The following is a 20,204-nucleotide window of genomic DNA, read 5'->3' on the forward strand; positions in this document are numbered from 1 at the left end:
CTCAGGCTCGACAGGATCTTATATAGATGAGCAGCAGAGGGAGGGATTCGGCGATAAACACTTAGCGTTTTTATTTTTCTGTTTTGGCTACACATCTATCGAAACGTCGACGGCACTAAGGCAGGATACAAGGTAATTAAAGTCATCCTAAAAATGAAATGTGTGAAAAAATACGACGAAGTGTGGCTGAAATGTATAATCTAATCGAGAATGAAAATCCTTCGGTTCTGTCTCATAAAATCGCAATTGAGAAAGTGTACAGATTAAAAACAATATCTTCTATCACTTAGAAATAAACTGGAATATATTTTTTAAAACAGTTACTCAGAGGTCCTTGGAGGACAAAAATATCCACGTCAAAAGACTGCCATAATAATATTATATATTAATATTATTTTCCACTTTCACTGACTTGGATTTAACCAACATCAGTCCTGATCATAACTACCAAATATTCATTCATTTTCAGGATTTTAACCCTTTAAATGCCAGTTTGTTTACATAATGCCATTGTTATTTTTACACACACACACACACACACTTTTCAATACACACATACAAAACACATTCTGACATCCATACCAACACACCCACACAATTTAAGCTGCATGATTTATTCAACTGGCCTGCAGTGCTCTATAATACAGAAAACAGGAAAAAAGCATGTATTTGCTCCATAGGCTAACATGAGAAAAATGGCGCCATCTGGTGGAAAATATTAAAAATGTAAATTTTGGGGGGGCCTGGGTAGCTTAGTGAGTATTGACGCTGACTACCACCCCTGGAGTCGCGAGTTCGAATCCAGGGTGTGCTGAGTGACTACAGCCAGGTCTCCTAAGCAACCAAATTGGCCTGGTTGCTAGGGAGGGTAGAGTCACATGGGGTAACCACCTTGTGGACATGATTAGTGGTTCTCACTCTCAATGGGGCGTGTGGTAAGTTGTGCGTGGATCGCGGAGAGTAGCATGAGCCTCCACATGCTGGGAGTCTCCGCGGTGTCATGCACAGTGAGCCACGTGATAAGATGCGCGGATTGACTGTCTCAGAAGCGGAGGCAACGGAGACTTGTCCTCCACCACCAGGTTTGAGGTAACCGCGCCACCACGAGGACCTACTAAGCAGTGGGAATTGGGCATTCCAAATTTGGAGAAAAGAGGATAAATAATTTACAAATTATTAAAACAATTATGTTGAAGCCAGGGTTCCAGAATGAAAGCATAATATCATAGAATTCATGATTTTATGCTGTAATGGCACTGGGATCAAATATTGCCGTTTAATGGGTTTCAATGAGGACATCTTTGTCCTTAATGTCCTGAGTGGATCTGTTTTGTGTACACAGTGTATTATAGGAACTGAGGTTGAAATATAAAAATTCCCCCAAAAATACACAACTTTGGCAAAATTTATGCCATTGGAAATAACATCCAAAATGATCAAAAAAACTAAAATGTCCCAAAGGTCGCACAAGGGTGAAGTATAGTTTTCATTCCGCATGGGTCACAGTGGTAATAAATACATCAATAGACATAAATCAAACAACCAATCAATAATTGTAGTCCCTAGGCCTAGATAAACATATTTACTCTATTCAAAAGACACTAAACAACCCGGTTATAACACTACTTTCGCTGGCCCCTTGTATATGAGATAGTCTGAAGTTTGAATGACCTCATCATAGGTAACTGAGGGTGAAAATAACTTGAGAAACAGAGATGTTTCTGGTTAAACTTTATTAACAGATGTACTGTGCTTTATCATTTTTACAAACTGCATTTCTATACAGAAGTTAGTTCCATGTATAGAACAAGAAATGACTGTTTAACAGATTGATGAAACCAAGTCCATGCACAGTTACTGTAACACTGAATAGAACACATTTTGACACAAAAGCACACTGAAGAGCAATACACAAGAAAAGAAACCACTGGTACATCCACAGCATGTGCTGCTGAATTTTATAGAGGAAGACTGCATGTTTTAAAAGGAAAACAAACTCAGTTAAGTCTAAAATGAGCAGAAATGCTGAAAGAGAATGAAAGTTGATGAATTCCACTTCACTTTAGGCTGATGTAGAATCAATGTGTCAAGTAACAGGAGCATCTTAATACGAAATGTTAATGCAGACACGAACAGAGATGCTGAGGTCACATGTGTATGGCTCTAGAAATAAAAAAATATAATCACTGGACATCAGAGATTATGATCGAAGCCTTTTCTAGGTTGAAGCAGAATGTTTGCAATTACAAAGATCATGTCACAATTCAAACAAAACAATTCTTTAGCTCTGAAACAAGAAAATAAATATTTAAAAACGACGACATAATTGTATATCAAGTTAACTGTCTATCGTCCACATTATATAAATAACATAAAACAAGCATCAGTACTTTGCTCTATGCATTGTGATTTAAAGCACAAGTCACAGTGTAAAAGTTATGATCCTACAGTCAGCAGAACTATGTGCATATCAAATAAGAAAAATCACCGATTCATTTGCGAAATGGATCTTAAGTTGGGTGGCAAATTCTGTTTAGTAAAATATTTCCATTAACTGCAAGTAAAGCATTAAAGCGTACTGTATATTCACAGTAAAAACAGGAGACACAGAGATATATAAACGTGTGCTTACGCAAGAGTACATACTTTAGTATATACAGTTGTCTACTTAGTGGATCTGGGCAAATTAATGTGCATAGGAAATGCATAGCCTCTAGCCAACTGCCGAAACTACAAAGGCTGTGACAATAATTACGAAAATAATTATGAATGGAACCTCCTGATATCTGAAAGTGCTTAAAATTCTTGTTATGAAAAGAACACAAGGAGAAATCAAAATAACATCATTGATTTCACTATGAGGGATAAGGCAAATTATACAACAGTACCAATGTTACATTCACATCAGAGTCCTTAGTCGTTTTGTGTTTGTAAACATGAAACCAAAACCAGAACTGAGGTAACCGGAAAAAGCTATACACCGAGACAGATTTGGAGCAAAAAATGGGAAGAAATAATATTGACGAAAAGCAAATACTTCAACCTCAGGAGAACTTGAACCCCAATGTCTTAGACATTATTTCAATGTTTGTTTTGCTTTCCTAGGCAAAACGGACCGCTCAGTATCATTCTGATGAGTCCAAGTTAGCATGCTTTGAGTTTTTCCTTTGAGTTATCGTTATTGTCCCTCAGCATATGGATTAAGAGAATACTGCACATTAGTCAGTTCACACTCGGGTCACTTCATGACTTAAAACATCAATCTGTCTTATTTTTCTTTAGGCCCAGCGACCGCTGGAGACGAAACTGCGACTGAAGGAGAAGCTCACATCAGAGCTCTTGTGTTTGCCCCAGGCACCAAATGGCACCACAATGATCGTGCTGTTGTCCTCAGCTCCGTATTGAAGAGCCTGAGAGAGACAGAGTTTTTAACATCATGTTCAATCAATTCTAATTACAAAACTAATGTGTACTAATAATATAAATTATATAAAAAAAGAATATGGAATCAACAAAAGAAAGCAAGGATTCTCCAGGTTTCCCGCACCTTTTAAACAAAGAATTCCCACGACTTTTCCAGTCATTAGTGATTACTGGATAAGGATGCAAAATATTATATGCATTTTCTATGCATTTTACGATGATAGCACTAAGAAAGATAAATTTTTAGCTTATTAAATATATATTGTATATTCACAAAAAAAAATCCTCGACATTTAGGATTTTAACCTACAAACCTCAATTTCCAAAAAGTTGGGACAATGTGTCTAATTTAGGGCTGTCAATTTAACGTGTTAATTCAGTGCAACTAATTCTACAAAAATTACACGCTAAATGCATACGTAGTATGCAATTAATCATGTCCCCAGACCGTAAGATAAAATATTCCTACCATCACTGTTCCCTCTAAGCTGCGTGCGTGCGCGGCCGCGCACTTCTAACATTTCTCCCGTGCAGACGGAAAAAACACCCGCACACTGCTCGCTGGCTCAAAGGTGTGTGGGAATACCTAGAGATTTCTTTTTAGAGCTAAATGCTCAGGGTCTGTATGTATTTAATCCTGCTCGTATGGCTGAAGGTTCTACCCAATGGAAATAGGATTTGCTCAGCAAGAACAAAAATTAGAGCGAACATTGCCTACCATCAGAGCAATTTAAGCTTGAAGTACCACCTGTTTTCAGCAGGGGGCAGTAAGTGAAACTCCAGCTGTATAGGCAACGCACTTACAGAGAACAACCTACACAGGATAAGAGTGCGTTCTTGCGTTCAACCACAGCTGGATGGAGCACAATTCTGAATCCAGGGATCTCGAGACGGGATTTTCGAAGTTTCAAACTACGTTTAACTTGACACAGCGACCTAAAAGTGCGAAGCATCCAAATTGAGACGCTTCAAAAGCGTCCTTCTGACGCATAAGTCCTTATGATAAATCTATCTTGAACAGACTGATGAATTCAATATGAAATGCATTGCTGTTGACTCTAGGCCAACAATAAACTTATGTTCATCAATATGGAAATAAACAATATTACTTTTTTATTGTCTTATTAATGCTTTGCTCATCTGCCACAATAATGTAATGCATTTTAATTATCTGAATTATTACATTTATAATATATACCATGTTTATAATTATTTAACTATGTATAATTATTTAATCAATATGCGTTTAATTATTGTTACTTTAGGGCCTTTCTCAGCAAATATTTATATATGTGGGTAATTCGATTAAATAATCTGCATATCCTGTAATTCATTTCATTAAAAAAAATTTAATCGATTAACAGCCCTAGTAAAATGTAAAATAAATAATTGAAATACATGAAACAGATCATTAATTTGCAAACCTTTACTCAACTGATGTTTACTATTGATTAATAATATAAAAAAAAAAAACATTAACTATCATTAAACATTAATTAGCTATGAAGGAAATTTGCAAATCATGATATCTTGTTTCTTCTTTTGTTTTTTTTGTTTTTTTGTTTTTTTTACACAATGTCCCAGCTTTTTTGTATTTAAGGCATGTGACAAAAAAATAAACAAAAAATACCAGGAGTAATGTTGGAATTGGATAATTTGACTCGCCTGCTCAGATATGCGCTGTGCTGCCTCTTTAGGGTCATTACACTGCTTTATGACATCACAGATTTCCTGACTGTTCATAATGAAGTTGATGCCATCAGTAGTGAGTGCCAGGAAGGAGTCATGGACATGATGCAACTGAAACAAAGACACTTATATCAACACAACTTATAGGCTTTTATATACAAGCCTACCATAAAAAAAATAAAAAGTTTGTACATGTTTCTGTCTCTCACCGAAATCCTCTTGGTCTCCGGTTCAGCAATGACCCCTGAAGATTTGAGGTCAAAATCACCAATACTGCGTGTCATTGCTAGTCTGCCGTTGACGTGAGGTTGACCCAGACTATTCCATGTTATAAAACCTCCAGTCTTACGTATCCTACATAAATAAAGCAGCCAATCAAATGAACCCTACTCACAATAGCAGTAAAAAAAAAAAAATGTCACGGCATGCCAGGAAAATCCTACCTCTCTTTTTCATCCTTTCTCTCAGGTGTGTGGTCCACGGTGAGTTTGAGGGCTTTGCCTTTCCGGCACATCATGGCCCGGCTATCGCCCACACTGCCCACCACCAGCTCGATCCCGTCCCTAAGCAGGGCCACTGTTGCCGTGGTGCCTGCACTCAACAGAGAGGCTGTAACACACCATAGAGCGAGGCAGAATGGTTAGAGCTCATGATGCTTTGAGAGTCTGTGAAAGAACAGATTGGATACAACACAATACAGAGTTTTGCAATCGTCCTAGCACAATTATCTCTCACACAGAAACTAAACCATCTATTTAGTCCTATTCTGAGACTTTCATGAATATCAAGAACCTACACTACAAAATACTGGGTAAATATATACAGTATGAACTGCTTTGGTGATCAAGCATCAGATAATACTCTGAATGGAAAAGTCCATGTAATATGCAAGCAGGTAGCACTGCATTTTTCAAGGTGTTTTTTTTATCAGCTAATGTACTGAACTGCACCAATTTTGTAACATTACACATCAGAGAAGTAAACACAATTTTTAGGAACAACCTTATGCTTGGACTCATCTCTTTTTTAGTAAATGACATTTCTCATCAGAATTACTTAGTATCGCAAAGGATAAGCCAGGGGTGCTCATTACGTTGACTGGTCGATCGCAAGACAACCACCAGTTGATCTTGTTAACAGGTCAAACGGTAAAGGGAGTAGAGAGAGTAACTACTCAAATAACAAAATTATTTTTATTTCATTTCCCCATTTCGGCTCCCACGCAGGTGGATTTCCGAAACATAGGATGGCAGGAGAAGACTCATATACAGTACTATGCAAAAGTCTTAGGCACATACAGTTGTGCTCAAAAGTTTGCATACCCTGGTAGAAATTGTGAAATTTTGGCATTGATTTTGAAAACAGGACTGATCATGCAAAAAAAAAAAAAAAAAAAAAAAAATGTAAGGATAGTGTTTTATTTAGGATAGTGATCATATGAAGCCATTTATTATCACATAGTTGTTTGGCTCCTTTTTAAATCATAATGATAACAGAAATCACCCAAATGGCCCTGATCAAAAGTTTACATACCCTTGAATGTTTGGCCTCGTTACAGACACACAAGGTGACACACACAGGTTTAAATGGCAATTAAAGGTTAATTTCCCACACCTGTGGCTTTTTAAATTGCAATTAGTGTCTGTGTATAAATAGTCAATGAGTTTGTTAGCTCTCATGTGGATGCACTGAGCAGGCTAGATACTGAGCCATGGGGAGCAGAAAAGAACTGTCAAAAGACCTGCGTAACAAGGTAATGGAACTTTATAAAGATGGAAAAGGATATAAAAAGATATCCAAAGCCTTGAAAATGCTCAGTACTGTTCAGTCACTTATTAAAAAGTGGAAAATTCAGGGATCTCTTGATACCAAGCCAAGGTCAGGTAGACCAAGAAAGATTTCAGCCACAACTGCCAGAAGAATTGTTCGGGATACAAAAAAAACCCCACAGGTAACCTCAGGAGAAATACAGGCTGCTCTGGAAAAAGATGGTGTGGTTGTTTCAAGGAGCACAATACGATGATACTTGAACAAAAATGAGCTGCATGGTCGAGTTGCCAGAAAGAAGCCATTACTGTGCCAATGCCACAAAAAAGCCCGGTTACAATATGCCCGACAACACCTTGGCACGCCTCACAGCTTCTGGCACACTGTAATTTGGAGTGACGAGACCAAAATAGAGCTTTATGGTCACAACCATAAGTGCTATGTTTGGAGAGGGGTCAACAAGGCCTATAGTGAAAAGAATACCATCCCCACTGTGAAGCATGGTGGTGGCTCACTGATGTTTTGGGGGTGTGTGAGCTCTAAAGGCACGGGGAATCTTGTGAAAATTGATGGCAAGATGAATGCAGCATGTTATCAGAAAATATTGGCAGACAATTTGCATTCTTCTGCACAAAAGCTGCGCATGGGACACTCTTGGACTTTCCAGCATGACAATGAGCTTAAGCACAAGGCCAAGTTGATCCTCCAGTGGTTACAGCAGAAAAAGGTGAAGGTTCTGGAGTGGCCATCGCAGTCTCCTGACCTTAATATCATTGAGCCACTCTGGGGAGACCTCAAACGTGCGGTTCATGCAAGATGACCAAAGACTTTGCATGACCTGGAGGCGTTTTGCCAAGACGAATGGGCAGCTATACCACCTGAAAGAATTTGGGGCCTCGTAGACAACTATTACAAACTATTACTGCATGCTGTCATTGATGCTAAAGGGGGCAATACACAGTATTAAGAACTAAGGGTATGCAGACTTTTGAACGGGGGTCATTTAATTTTTTTTTTTTTTTTTTGCCATGTTTTGTTTTATGATTGTGTGTTCTGTTATAACCTACAGTTGAATATGGATCCCATAAGAAATAAAATAAATGTGTTTTGCCTGCTCACTCATGTTTTCTTTAAAAATGGTACATATATTTCCAATTCTCCAAGGGTATGCAAACTTTTGAGCACAACTGTAAGATGCATCACAAAAACATTTGTCTTAAGATGGTTATTTATATCTTCAGCTTTAGTGTGTCAATAGGAAATATAAATGTTAGACTCTCAAACATTGCTTTTGCAAATAGAAAAGATTAGAATAGAAGAACAGGGAGCCCTGCAACAGATGGCATGGTCCCCACAGAGCCTCCCACTGAATATTGAGTCAGTCTGGGATTACAAGAAGAGACAGAAGCAATTGAGACCTAAATAGAAAGAAGAACTGTGGTGAATTCTCCAAGAAGCTTGGAACATCCTATCTGCCAAAAACCAAGAAAAAGGAGAATTGGTGCTGTTTTGAAGGTAAAGGTGTTCACACCTAATATTGATTTAGCTTTTTTATGTTTACTGGACTTTGTATGACGTTAACTGATAAATGAAAAACTATTTATTTCATTATTTTTGAAGACATCCTCACTATGCAACATTTTTCCCAAGTGCCTAAAACTTTTGCACAGTACTGTATATTTATGAGAAAAGCTCTACCTGGTTACAGTTACCATTAGGGGTAGGGTTATAGTTTCTCCGACCAATCAGGTAGCGCTTTCCTGATAAATAATACTGAATCGTCCAATCAGGTATCGCTTTCCTCGTGAATGTAAATTACTCTTCCCCTGCCATCCTACGTTTCAAAAACTCTCACTCTCTGACAGACGGCTTCTTTTTGTGTGAACGCTCACGTAATGCGGACACGCGCCTGTATGATGGTCATACACATGCCAAAATACTGGATCTGTGCATTTGGACTTGCAGTGCACTGCAGCCTGAGAGACCTGCCACTGTCTCTGTCATTAATATTAACAACAATAACAAGAAAACAAGAAAACCAGCCACTGCTCTTGGCTGGTTAACTTTAATAGCTATAAAACAATTATTAATGTATTATAATCATACAGTGAAGATATGTAATCCACAAGAATGTAAGAATGTTTACTTGAATACCTGATACTGCTGTTAGAAATTTTAAGCACTGTTTTCTTAATTTGTTTCTTTGTTCTAATTGTATTACTGACTGTTTCCTTGTATTGAATAATTACCTGAGAACTTGAAACAATGTTTACCCAATTAACAAATTAGTTAGTATTAGTTTTTGCATCAAGAATAATCAGATTTCACTGCTATTGGTTCCGACTGCTGAAATGTTGGTATTGTGACAACAACACAATCTATATTTAAATTAAGCGTGGTAGATCTTACTGTAATAGGATTATGAAAAAGTAGATCTTAAGCCATAAAAGTGTGAGCACCCCTGGGATAAGCTATTTCCTTTGGGACAATAAAAATAGGCCTATGTTATTCATACATTCAAAACAAGCTCTGAACAACTTATCAATCATAATTTCCAGCAGCCAACACAGAAGGCAGAGCACAGTAAAGGAAGGATAAGATAGAGAAAGGGAGAGAAAGGTGAAGAACCTTCCAGAAGTCCACGCAAGGACCCGCTGGAGCAATCTAGCCTTCCGGCCTCCATAAAGGTACCGCAGAGCTGCAGCTCTTATAGGGGGGGTTAGCTGGGTCCTCGGCTGTTGTAGATATAACACGCACACACACAGGGCAAGATTGGACATGTCACGCAGCAGGCCACACTAGCGGGCCGCAAACTTCATGAATAAGATGAACCTGACTTAATCTTACATGTACTATAATAATAGCTATAATAACAGCCACAAAAAAAAAACATTGTCAATATTTACTCACCCTAATGTCACTCCAAACCCAGATAACTTTCTTCTGTGGAACACAAAAGGTACATTTTTGAGAAGTCTTAACAGGGTTTGTTTGCCATAAAATGACAGCGAGTGGTGACTCAAAAAAAGAACAAAGACACCATAAAGCCCAGTATAAGGAATCAATACAACTCAATGCACTATATTCCAAATCTTCTGAGGTGATATGATCAATTTGTACAATGAACAGAAGGAAATTTAAGTTGTTAATCACTCTCAAATCATACTGAATCATTAAAGGGATAGTTCACCCAAAAATTAAATTTCTCTAATCATTTACTCACCCTTATGCCATCCCAGATGTGTATGACTTTCTTTCTTCAGCAGAACACCAACAAAGATTTTTAGAAGAAAATCTCAGCTCTGTTGGTCCAAACAATGCAAGTCAACAGGGTCCAAAACTTTGAAGCTCAAAAATACACATAAAGGCAGCATAAAAGTAATCCAATCAAATCCAGTGGTTAATCCATGTATTCAGAAGTGTTATGGTAGGCGTGGGTTTGAAACAGCTCAACATTTAGGTGCTTTATTTACTGCAAATTGTCCTCCCTGCCCAGTAGGTGGCGATATGCACAAAGGATGCTAATCGCCAAAAACAAAAGAACTCTTAGAAGTGAAGAGTGCTTAGGAGGGCTGTGTGAAAGTGGAGATAAAGTGGAGATATTTATAAAAAAGGGCTTAAATATTTATCTGTTTCTCACCCACACCTATCATATTGCTTCTGAAGACATGGATTTAACCACTACAGTCGTATGGATTACTTTTATGCTCCCTTTGTGTGCTTTTTTGAGCTTCACAGTTTTGGACCCTGTTGACTTGCATTGTATGGACCAACAGAGCTGAGATATTCTTTTAAAAATCTTTTGTGTTCTGCAGAAGAAATTCATACACATCTTGGATGGCATGAGGGTGAGTAAATCGTGAGAGAATTTTCATTTTTGGGTGAAGTATCCCTTTAATAACATGAAGTCAAGTTTGATGTTATCGATGCAGTCACCATATTGAGTTTGTTAATGTTTTGATTTAATAGTGAATAGACTTAAATTTAGTTCTGTTCATCACATAAAGTTATCGTATGGCTTCAAAAGACTTGCAATATAAAGCATAAATCGTATTGATTACTTTTACTAGGGTTTAATCTTTTTTTTTTCTTTTCACACTTGACAGACTAGAGTCACTATTCATCTGCATTACACGGCAAGTAAACCCTGTGAAAATTCCCCTTTTACATTCCACAAAAGAAAGTAAGTGATGGATTTGGAGCGTCACACAGGTGAATAAACAATGAAGGAATGTTCATTTTTGAATTTCTCTTTTAACATAGTGAATCTAACAAAAGCTATTTTTATGTTAATGCTATACACATGCAAGTTAGTGCTACCTGTATGTTGGGATAGACGCAATTTACAGAGCCAAAGAAAATTCTGTGAACCATCACAAAAAAAAGATTACACATGACTTCTCTGTTAAGACCTCATTGGTTTATTTTATTTATAAAATGCTCACAAACATTCCCTTGGCTCTTTTACATGTATACCTGAAGCATCAAAGCAATACTTGTGAAGCTAGATACTTAGCTACTGAAACTTCATTCATATAGGGGTGGGTATTGTTACAGATTTCCAGATTCCATTCGATTCCGATTCACAAGCTCTTGATTTGATTCGAATCCAATTTTTTCATCATTTTGGTCACATATATTTTTTTTTTTAATGAACAAATAAATGTATTCAATCAATAAATAAGATATTATATTTCATATTTTTGTTACATATTTATTGTTAAATTGCATAATTTTTACGATTTACAAGTATACATTGATTTGTTGAACACGTGCTAAAACCAGTATGGTCTCTTTAACAAAAAAACGGCATTTCTGTAAACAACGCCTTTAAATGAGCGCATGTTAACGAGAGAGGACTCAAATGGCTTTACCTCAACTGTGCGATGCATGATTAGAATTAAATGTTTTTTTTGTAGTTGTTTTTGATCAACAACTGCCTGTAAAGTACAGAAAGGGTATTAAAAGAGACATTATTCAATGATAAATTAGTTGCGTGGATCTCGTCTTGGACACACATTACACAGAACAGCTTTTACTCTAAACACGCTGTGAAAGGATCTCGCTACTGAACACTTCACAACTGAACTACAAAATTACTGGTGAGTGAAATGTAAACATTTACCAGCCAGTTGCCAAATATATTCACTTTAGTCGCATAGTGCGAAATTTGGTTGCAAATGCGAGTGATTTCCTCTCATTGTAGTGGAGGGTTGCGTATTGAGTGAAAGATATTGGGATTTAAGAATCGATATCGAGATTTTTCAAATGAAGATTGCGATTAATCGGAAAAACTTTATTTTTACCCACCCCTACATTCATATAACATGCATGCTTTAAAAAATAAAGCAATGAAATGGGACCTACCATCTGGAATAAAGTGTAGATGCCTCGCTAATGCTTTGTCCACCTCAAGAAATGCTTTGGTTAAAACTAATTCCAAGTTATCCTCTTCCTCCACAATGTCTCTGAAACATTCACCAAATTTGATTCAAACAGTTAGTTACTCATTCCATGCACATAAACACCATGTGTGCTTACACTTAGACCCATAATCATTTAAATAGATTAAGAAGCACAGTGTTTATCTACTGGAAAGCATTCCAAGAATTATCCTCATGTTATTAAACAGCATTCTAGTACGTGAGCAATGTCATGACCAAGCTGTCACACCACTTGCATAATGCACATTGTTTGGGGTTTTAAAAAAAAAAAAAACAACAACCCTAACACTTACTTAATATGCTTTTCCATGTTCTTGTGACAGAATTCAGCAGCCTCTGCCCCCCCATGCCCGTCAAACACAGCAAAATACATGATGTTCTCGGTCATCTGCGATAGCCGGTAACGGTCTTCGTTCTCTTTCCGCTGGCCAATCTGAGAAGCGCATCCCACTTTAGACAGGCTAACTTTGGGGATGGGCTTTCCATAGCGGATACTTGACGGAAGCAAAATAGGCTCATCGATGCGGTTGTCCCAGATTCCAAAAGAGTCCCAGGTAGTCGGACGCCCACTGCTGTCCGGATCAAAGCGAGAGTTGCTGGATCGGGGAGACGATGGAGTGTGCAGAGCCCGTCTCGTGTCTTCCTGATGAGTGCTGGTCAGTCCAAGAGCAGCCCTGCAGCAGACACGGGAACCACCGAGTGTGGCATATCGCACGAGAAGAGCCACTGACATACTCAGCGGCCGGACACTCCACTAATGAGATGGGCCAAAACTGTCTGAAACGAATGCCCACGAAATGCACTTTCAAAAAGTCAAACTTCTGTGTAGAAGGCAGGCGAGCAGGTCTCAGCAGGTATGCAGTCTTGACCAGGAGTTGTCTGAAACACAGCAAGGAAATGAGTGAATGAATGACTTGACCGGAGGGTTGTTACCGCCTAAACATATAGACTGATCCAAAAGTACACAAACAGTGACATGAAGCACATACCTTTGGCTGTGTCTCAACCTAGTGAGCTGCCAACCTTGACAGCATTGCATCACTGTGTTCACTGCCCCTCCCACTCATTTACTGTTAACGTACTTATGAATAAAATAATGACCAAAAATGTTATCTAGGTAGGCAGCTCACAAGGTTTTAAGACAGTTGTTGTTTACACATCAAACATCGTGTTCACTGGCCCTCCCACTGTAGTCATTTAGTATACAGTTGAAGTCAGAAGTTTACATACACATTAACCAAATGCATTTAAACTCAGTTTTTCACAATTCCTGACATTTAATTGTACAAAACATTCCCTGTTTTAGGTCAGTTAGGATCATTATTTTAAGAATGTGAAATGTCAGAATAATAGTAGAGAGAATGATTTATTTCAGCTTTTATTTCTTTCATCGCATTCCCATTGGATCAGAAGTTTACATACACTTTGTTAGTATTTGGTAGCATTGTCTTTAAATTGTTTAACTTGGGTCAAATGTTTTGGGTAGCCTTACACAAGCTTCTCACAATAGGTTGCTGGAATTTTGTCCCATTCCTCCAGACAGAACTGGTGTAATTGAGTCAGGTTTTTGTAGACCTCCTTGCTCGCACATGCTTTTTCAGTTCTGCCCACAAATCAGATTGAGGTCAGGGCTTTGTGATGACCACTCCAATACCTTGACTTTGTTGTCCTTAAGCCATTTTGACACAACTTTGGAGGTGTGCTTGGGGTCATTGTCCATTTGGAAGACCCATTTGTGACCGAGCTTTAACTTCCTTGGTAATGTCTTGAGATGTTGCTTCAATATATCCACATAATTTTCCTTCCTCATGATGCCATCTATTTTGTGAAGTGCACCAGTCCCTCCTGCAGCAAAACCCCCCCCCACAACATTATGCTGTCACCCCCATGCTTCACGTTTGGGATGGTGATCTTTAGCTTGCAAGCCTCACCCTTTTTCCTCCAAACATAACGATGGTCATTATGGCCAAACAGTTCAATTTTTGTTTCATCAGACCAGAGGACATTTCTCCAAAAAGTAAGATCATTGTCCCAGTGTGCACTTGCAAACTGTAGTCTGGCTTTTTTATGCCGGTTTTGGTGCAGTAGCTTCTTCCTTGCTGAGCAGCCTTTCAGGTTATGTCGATATAGGACTCGTTTTACTGTGGATATAGATACTTGTCTACCTGTTTCCTCCAGCATCTTCACAAGGTCTTTTGCTGTTGTTCTGGGATTAATTTGCACTTTTTGCACCAAACTGCATTCATCTCTAGGAGACAGAATGCATCTCCTTCCTGAGCGGTATGATGGCTGTGTGGTCCCATGGTGTTTATATTTGCATACTATTGTTTGTACAGATGAACGTGGTACCTTCAGGTGTTTGGAAATTGCTCCCAAGAATGAACCAGACTTCACAATTGTTTTTCTGAGGTCTTGGCTGATTTCTTTTGATTTTCCCATGATATCAAGCAAAGAGGCACTGAGTTTGAAGGTAGGCCTTAAAATACATCCACAGGTACACCTCCAATTCAGTACACCTCCTATCAGAAGCTAGTTGGCTAATTGTCTAAAGGCTTGACATCATTTTCTAGAATTTTCCAAGCTGCTTAAAGGCACAGTTAACTTAGTGTATGTAAACTTCTGACCCACTGGAATTGTGATATAGTCAATTAAAAGTGAAACAATCTGTCTGTAAACAACTGTTGGAAAAATTACTTGTGTCATGCACAAAGTGGATGTCCTAAACGACTTGCTAAAACTATAGTTTGCTAATATGAAATCTGTGGAGTGGTTAAAACATGAGTTTTAATGACTTCAACATAACCTTCAGTCACATTACACACATGCCCCACCCCCTTTTTAATTCATCCTACATTTAACATGTTTCATAAACATAGCCCGTGTAGACAAAACCATTGCAATTATTTGTAAGAGGAATAACCCAAATTAAAGACACTTAAATTCATTGTAAATAAGTTACGAATGAACAAACGGAAGAAATACACATGATGCAACACGGAGCTTATATAACAGCATGGTAGCTATACCATAAAACAGCTTGTTATTAAAACGTTTGGACAACCCTGATAATGCAACATGCATACAACAAATTTAAACTGTATGAGGAAGGGTTTAAAGATTGAATATATGGATTACTACTAAAATATCAACATAAATCCTCGAGTGGTTTCTTGCAAACATTGACACAGCCGCTACAGAAAAGAACGAATGTTATGAAAGCAGTCACCTTTTTTATTTTCACCTACCTTTAATGTATCCTATAGCAATTAACGTGATTAATGTTTGCAACGTAACAGTAAACAGTCGGTGGTTTTTTCTCAGTGTCAGTTCGGTTGAGCAGCACATCAACTCACCGACCGCCTCTGAAGAAAAATACCAGTCATCCAATCAGATCGCTCCGTTTCGCCGGTGGGGGTTCAGTCAGCTGATTGGCCACATTCGAGTGATTGACATCGATTTAAACCAATGGGCGGTGGGAAAGACCTAGGAGTGCGGTGTCTCGGACCAAAAGCTGCTTAAAGGGTTCACCCCCAAAAATGAAAACAACAAAGATTTTTAGAAGATTATTTCAACTCTGTAGGTCCTCACAATGCAAGTGAATTGTGACCAGAACCCAGAAGGTCCAAAAAGGACCACTCCAGTGGTTAAATCCATGTATTCAGAAGCGATATGATAGGTGAGGGTGAGAAACAGATAAATATTTAAATATATACACTGGCGGCCAAAAGTTTGGAATAATGTACAGATTTTGCTCTTATGGAAAGAAATTGGTACTTTTATTCATCAAAGTGGCATTCAACACAGCACAACGTATAGTCAGGACGTTAATAACATGAAAAATTACTATTACAATTTGAAAAAAATGTTCAGAACTTCTTAAACTACTTCAAAGAGTTCTCATCAAAAAATCCTCCACGTGCAGCAATGACAGCTTTGGAGATCCTTGTTATTCTTGCTGTCAGTTTGTCCAGATACTCAGGTGACATTTCACCCCACACTTCCTGTAGCACTTGCCATAGATGTGACTTGTGTCTTGTCGGGCACTTCTCACACACCTTACAGTCTAGCTGATCCCACAAAATCTCAATGGGGTTAAGATCCATAACACTCTTTTCCAATTATCTGTTGTCCAATGTCTGTGTTTCTTTGCCCACTCTAACCTTTTCTTTTTGTTTTTCTGTTTCAAAAGTGGCTTTATCTTTGCAATTCTTCCCATAAGGCCTGCACCCCTGAGTCTTCTCTTTACTGTTGTACATGAAACTGGTGTTGAGCAGGTAGAATTCAATGAAGCTGTCAGCTGAGGACATGTGAGGTGTCTATTTCTCAAACTAGAGACTAGAGAATGTACTTAACCTCTTGTTTAGTTGTACATCTGGCCTTCCACATCTCTTTCTGTCCTTGTTAGAGTCAGTTGTTCTTTGTCTTTGAAGACTGTAGTGTACACCTTTGTATGAAATCTTCAGTTTTTTTTTTTTGCAATTTCATGCATTGTATAGCCTTCATTCCTCAAAACAATGATTGACTGATGAGTTTCTAGAGAAAGCTGTTTCTTTTTTGCCATTTTTGACCTAATATTGACCTTAAGACATGCCAGTCTATTGCATACTGTGGCAACTCAAAAACAAACTCAAAAACAATGTTAAGCTTCATTTAATGAACCAAATAGCTTTCAACTGTGTTTGATATAATGGCAAGTGATTTTCTAGTACCAAATTAACAATTTAGCATGATTATTCAAGGATAAGGTGTTAGAGTGATGGCTGCTGGAAATGGGGCCTATCTAGATTTGATTAAAAATGACTTTTTTCAAATAGTGACGGTGCTGTTTTTTACATCAGTAATGTCCTGACTATACTTTGTGATCAGCTGAATGCCACTTTGGTGAATTAAAGTACCAATTTCCTTCCGAAACAGCAAAATCTGTACATTATTCCAAATTTTTGGCTGCCAGTGTGTGTGTATATATATATATATATATATATATATATATATATATATATATATATATATATATATATATATATATATATATATATATATTATTATTATTATTATTATTATTATTATTATTATTTTACTATAAATCTCCACCTTTGACAAGCTCCAACCAGGAGGTGGTTAAATGTGAAAGTGAAAGTGGAGATTTACAGAAAAAGAACTTCAGTATTGATCTGTTTCTCACTCACACCTATTATTTCACTTCAGAAGACATGGATTTAACCACCATAGTCTTATGGATTATTTTTATGCTGCCTTCATGTCCATTTTGGACCTTCTGAGTTCTGTTTCACTATTCACTTGCATTGTAAGGAGCAACAGAGCTGAGATATTCTTTTAAAAATCTTTGTTTGTGTTCTGCAGAATAAAGAAAGTCATACACATCTGGGATGGCATAAGGGTGAGTAAATGATGAGAGAATTTTAATTCTTGTGCAAACTATTCCTTTAAGATGTAGCTCTTTCCCTTTCAGAGGGTCAGGTGTTTGTCTGGGGTAAGAACTCTAGTGGTCAGCTAGGTTTAAGGAAGGAAAAACGCAGAAGCTTGTCACCTCAACCGCTCAAATCTCTGCGTGGGATTCCATTGGTTCAGATCAGCGCTGGAGGAGACCACAGCATCACCTTGTCCCTCTCAGGGGCTGTGTTTGGCTGGAGGTGAAACAATGCTGGACAACCTGGCCTGGGAGACACAACTAGTATTTATTTATAGTTGTCTTGTTCTGAATGAAGAACATAACCAACAACACCAAATTACAAGAAGATCTTAACTGGCATGTTGGTAGAAATACAAGCAGTGATGATGCTGAAATCCTTCTTACAGATAGATACACTCCAACTTGCGTTAAAAGCTTGAACAAGAAGAAAAACGTCTTCATCACATGTGGGGAAGAGCATGCTGCCATTCTGACAAAGGTTAAGTTGAAATCAGAAATGTATAAATATTTGGAGCAGATTAGTATTCTTAAATGAACATTTACATTCCATTTTGTGTTGTTTTTTTCTTCCTAGGGTGGCTTTGTGTTCACGTGTGGATCAGGCAGCTTTGGGCAGCTTGGACACAATTCACTAAGGATCACCCTCGACTCGTAGCTGAACTCATGGGGTCAAAGGTGTCTCAGATCGCATGTGGATGATATAATAAATCAGAGATACATTTAACACAATTCTTGCAAAAGACGTGTTTACACATTTAATTAAAGGCCTGTTTACATGTTTAATTACTTTTCAAAGAGTTATAAATATAAAAATAGATCCTTCTGTAAATATATATGAATTCAAAATTAACATTATTTGTATATTGTATAACTAATATATTTAATTCATTAATTAATTCATTATTTTGTTTATAAAATACCACTGATTACACCAAAACATTAAATAATACTGTAACAGTTCTTGGTTCGTTTCGACTTTCAGGTCAGTGATATTAATTCAGTAACTTCTCAGACTGAAGTATTTTGATTCACTAAAAAGAACCGTTCATAAGAGTCATTTGTTTGGGAATCGGACTACATTGGTCGCACTGTGTGTTTCACGCTGTTGATTCAAAAGAACAGTATAGATTTTTAAAAATAATCTATAATGATTTTTTTTCTCTGGCTCTGATTGTCCATGAAAAAAACGTTTCATTATATGTTGGATATAAAGTCTCAAACAGGCTGATCACTCTGTGAATTCAGCGAAAGGAGGTCGAAAGATGTACTGCTGAAATCGGTCTGTGCTTACCGAAATTCAAAACCAATGCCCCAGTGGCTAAAGTAAGTGTTGTTGAGGTGAAATGTGCGAGGGGGACATTATTTTACATTATACATGAGTCTGGTCATTCTTTGGCTAAACTATAGTGTATAATTCACTGTTGTCCCAGGCAAACAGTTTCCTGTGGTCTTTTTATTCATACATAATAACACGAATCAGACTGATCTTGTATCACATTGAAGGGGTTTATTTAACAATAAGAATTATTTTCTGGTTGCCTTTTTGAGTTTTTGGCAGTGATAACATACGTACCCTTCTACATGTAGAGCACTAAGTGGTGCAAGGTCTGCTTCCGTCTCTGAGTGTCAATGACTCTGACAATGTAGAGGCTCTGAGAATTTACCATATCCTGCCTGAATTCACCAGAGTCCTCCAGAAACTAAACCAAGGAGCTGATCTTGCTATTTACCTGGCTGGTGCCATTCTAAAACGGGATCCTTGCTCACGTGATGCTTTGGGTGGCAATCAATATTCTAAATTACTCATTTGAACTTTGTCAGTCTTCACATAAACAATGTCACAGATGCTCATTATGTGTTAAAATGTCCAACAGAGAGACTCTGGACTAAAATGCCATATTCATACTTTAGGATGCTCGTGAAGACTTTACATTCAGAGTATGCAAGGCTTCTAATGCAAATGGCATTACAAATATGCAGTGACTGGGATTCCCTGATAACCCTTCTTAATGTCCTGAAGCGATTGTTTTGGGGAATTCAGCTCAACTTGACCTAGTTACAGCTCTATAAGGAGAATTATGCTTATTGTATTTTTCACTGATGCAGGTTAACATGCAAAGGAAAAACACATTAATGGAAAGTCAATTTTACATCAATGAAATCGGCTACACGCTGTTGACTGTCAGACCATTATTGTGTTGCCACTATAACGCTATGGTAATCTTTATTATATATTTTAGATACTTCTTCGAATTTTGCACTGAAATAGATCAGTTTTTTTCAATGTACATACTGTCAAACCAATATATGTCCAAAAGTGAGTGCTACCTTTGTTTTTTCAGGAACATATTGAAATAATGGTGCTTTTTTCCTGCTTTGCGGCTGACACTGAAACCAAATGGAGAATGTTTGACGTAAATCTTACAGTACAGTCTTACAATGTTGTTTTT

General features: G+C 37.7%; 1 protein-coding gene across 1 annotated transcript; it reads right to left on the minus strand.

Moving 5' to 3' along the window:
* Positions 1-1,716: 1,716 nt before the first annotated feature.
* LOC127445410 (protein phosphatase 1K, mitochondrial-like) lies at positions 1,717-15,676 on the minus strand. The gene is made up of 7 exons (XM_051705462.1): positions 15,569-15,676; positions 12,617-13,202; positions 12,247-12,347; positions 5,556-5,721; positions 5,322-5,466; positions 5,089-5,223; positions 1,717-3,410 (listed from the first exon to the last, which is right to left on the minus strand). The coding sequence occupies exons 2-7, from the start codon at positions 13,054-13,056 to the stop codon at positions 3,279-3,281; spliced, it is 1,119 nt and encodes a 372-aa protein (XP_051561422.1). The 5' UTR covers positions 13,057-13,202; positions 15,569-15,676; the 3' UTR covers positions 1,717-3,278.
* Between the last annotated feature and the right edge of the window lie 4,528 nt (positions 15,677-20,204).

This window comes from Myxocyprinus asiaticus, chromosome 8, assembly GCF_019703515.2.
Source record: "Myxocyprinus asiaticus isolate MX2 ecotype Aquarium Trade chromosome 8, UBuf_Myxa_2, whole genome shotgun sequence".
Lineage (NCBI taxonomy): Eukaryota > Metazoa > Chordata > Actinopteri > Cypriniformes > Catostomidae > Myxocyprinus > Myxocyprinus asiaticus.

Bases quoted from the DNA above. Each gene is read 5' to 3' on its own strand.
- LOC127445410 (XM_051705462.1), bottom strand. From the start codon at position 13,056: ATGTCAGTGGCTCTTCTCGTGCGATATGCCACACTCGGTGGTTCCCGT. The intron at 5,722-12,246 runs GTAGGTCCCATT...GGTGTGTTACAG, and splicing joins TCTACACTTTATTCCAGATG to CCTCTCTGTTGAGTGCAGGC. The intron at 5,224-5,321 runs GTGAGAGACAGA...TCTTTGTTTCAG, and splicing joins CGGAGACCAAGAGGATTTCG to TTGCATCATGTCCATGACTC.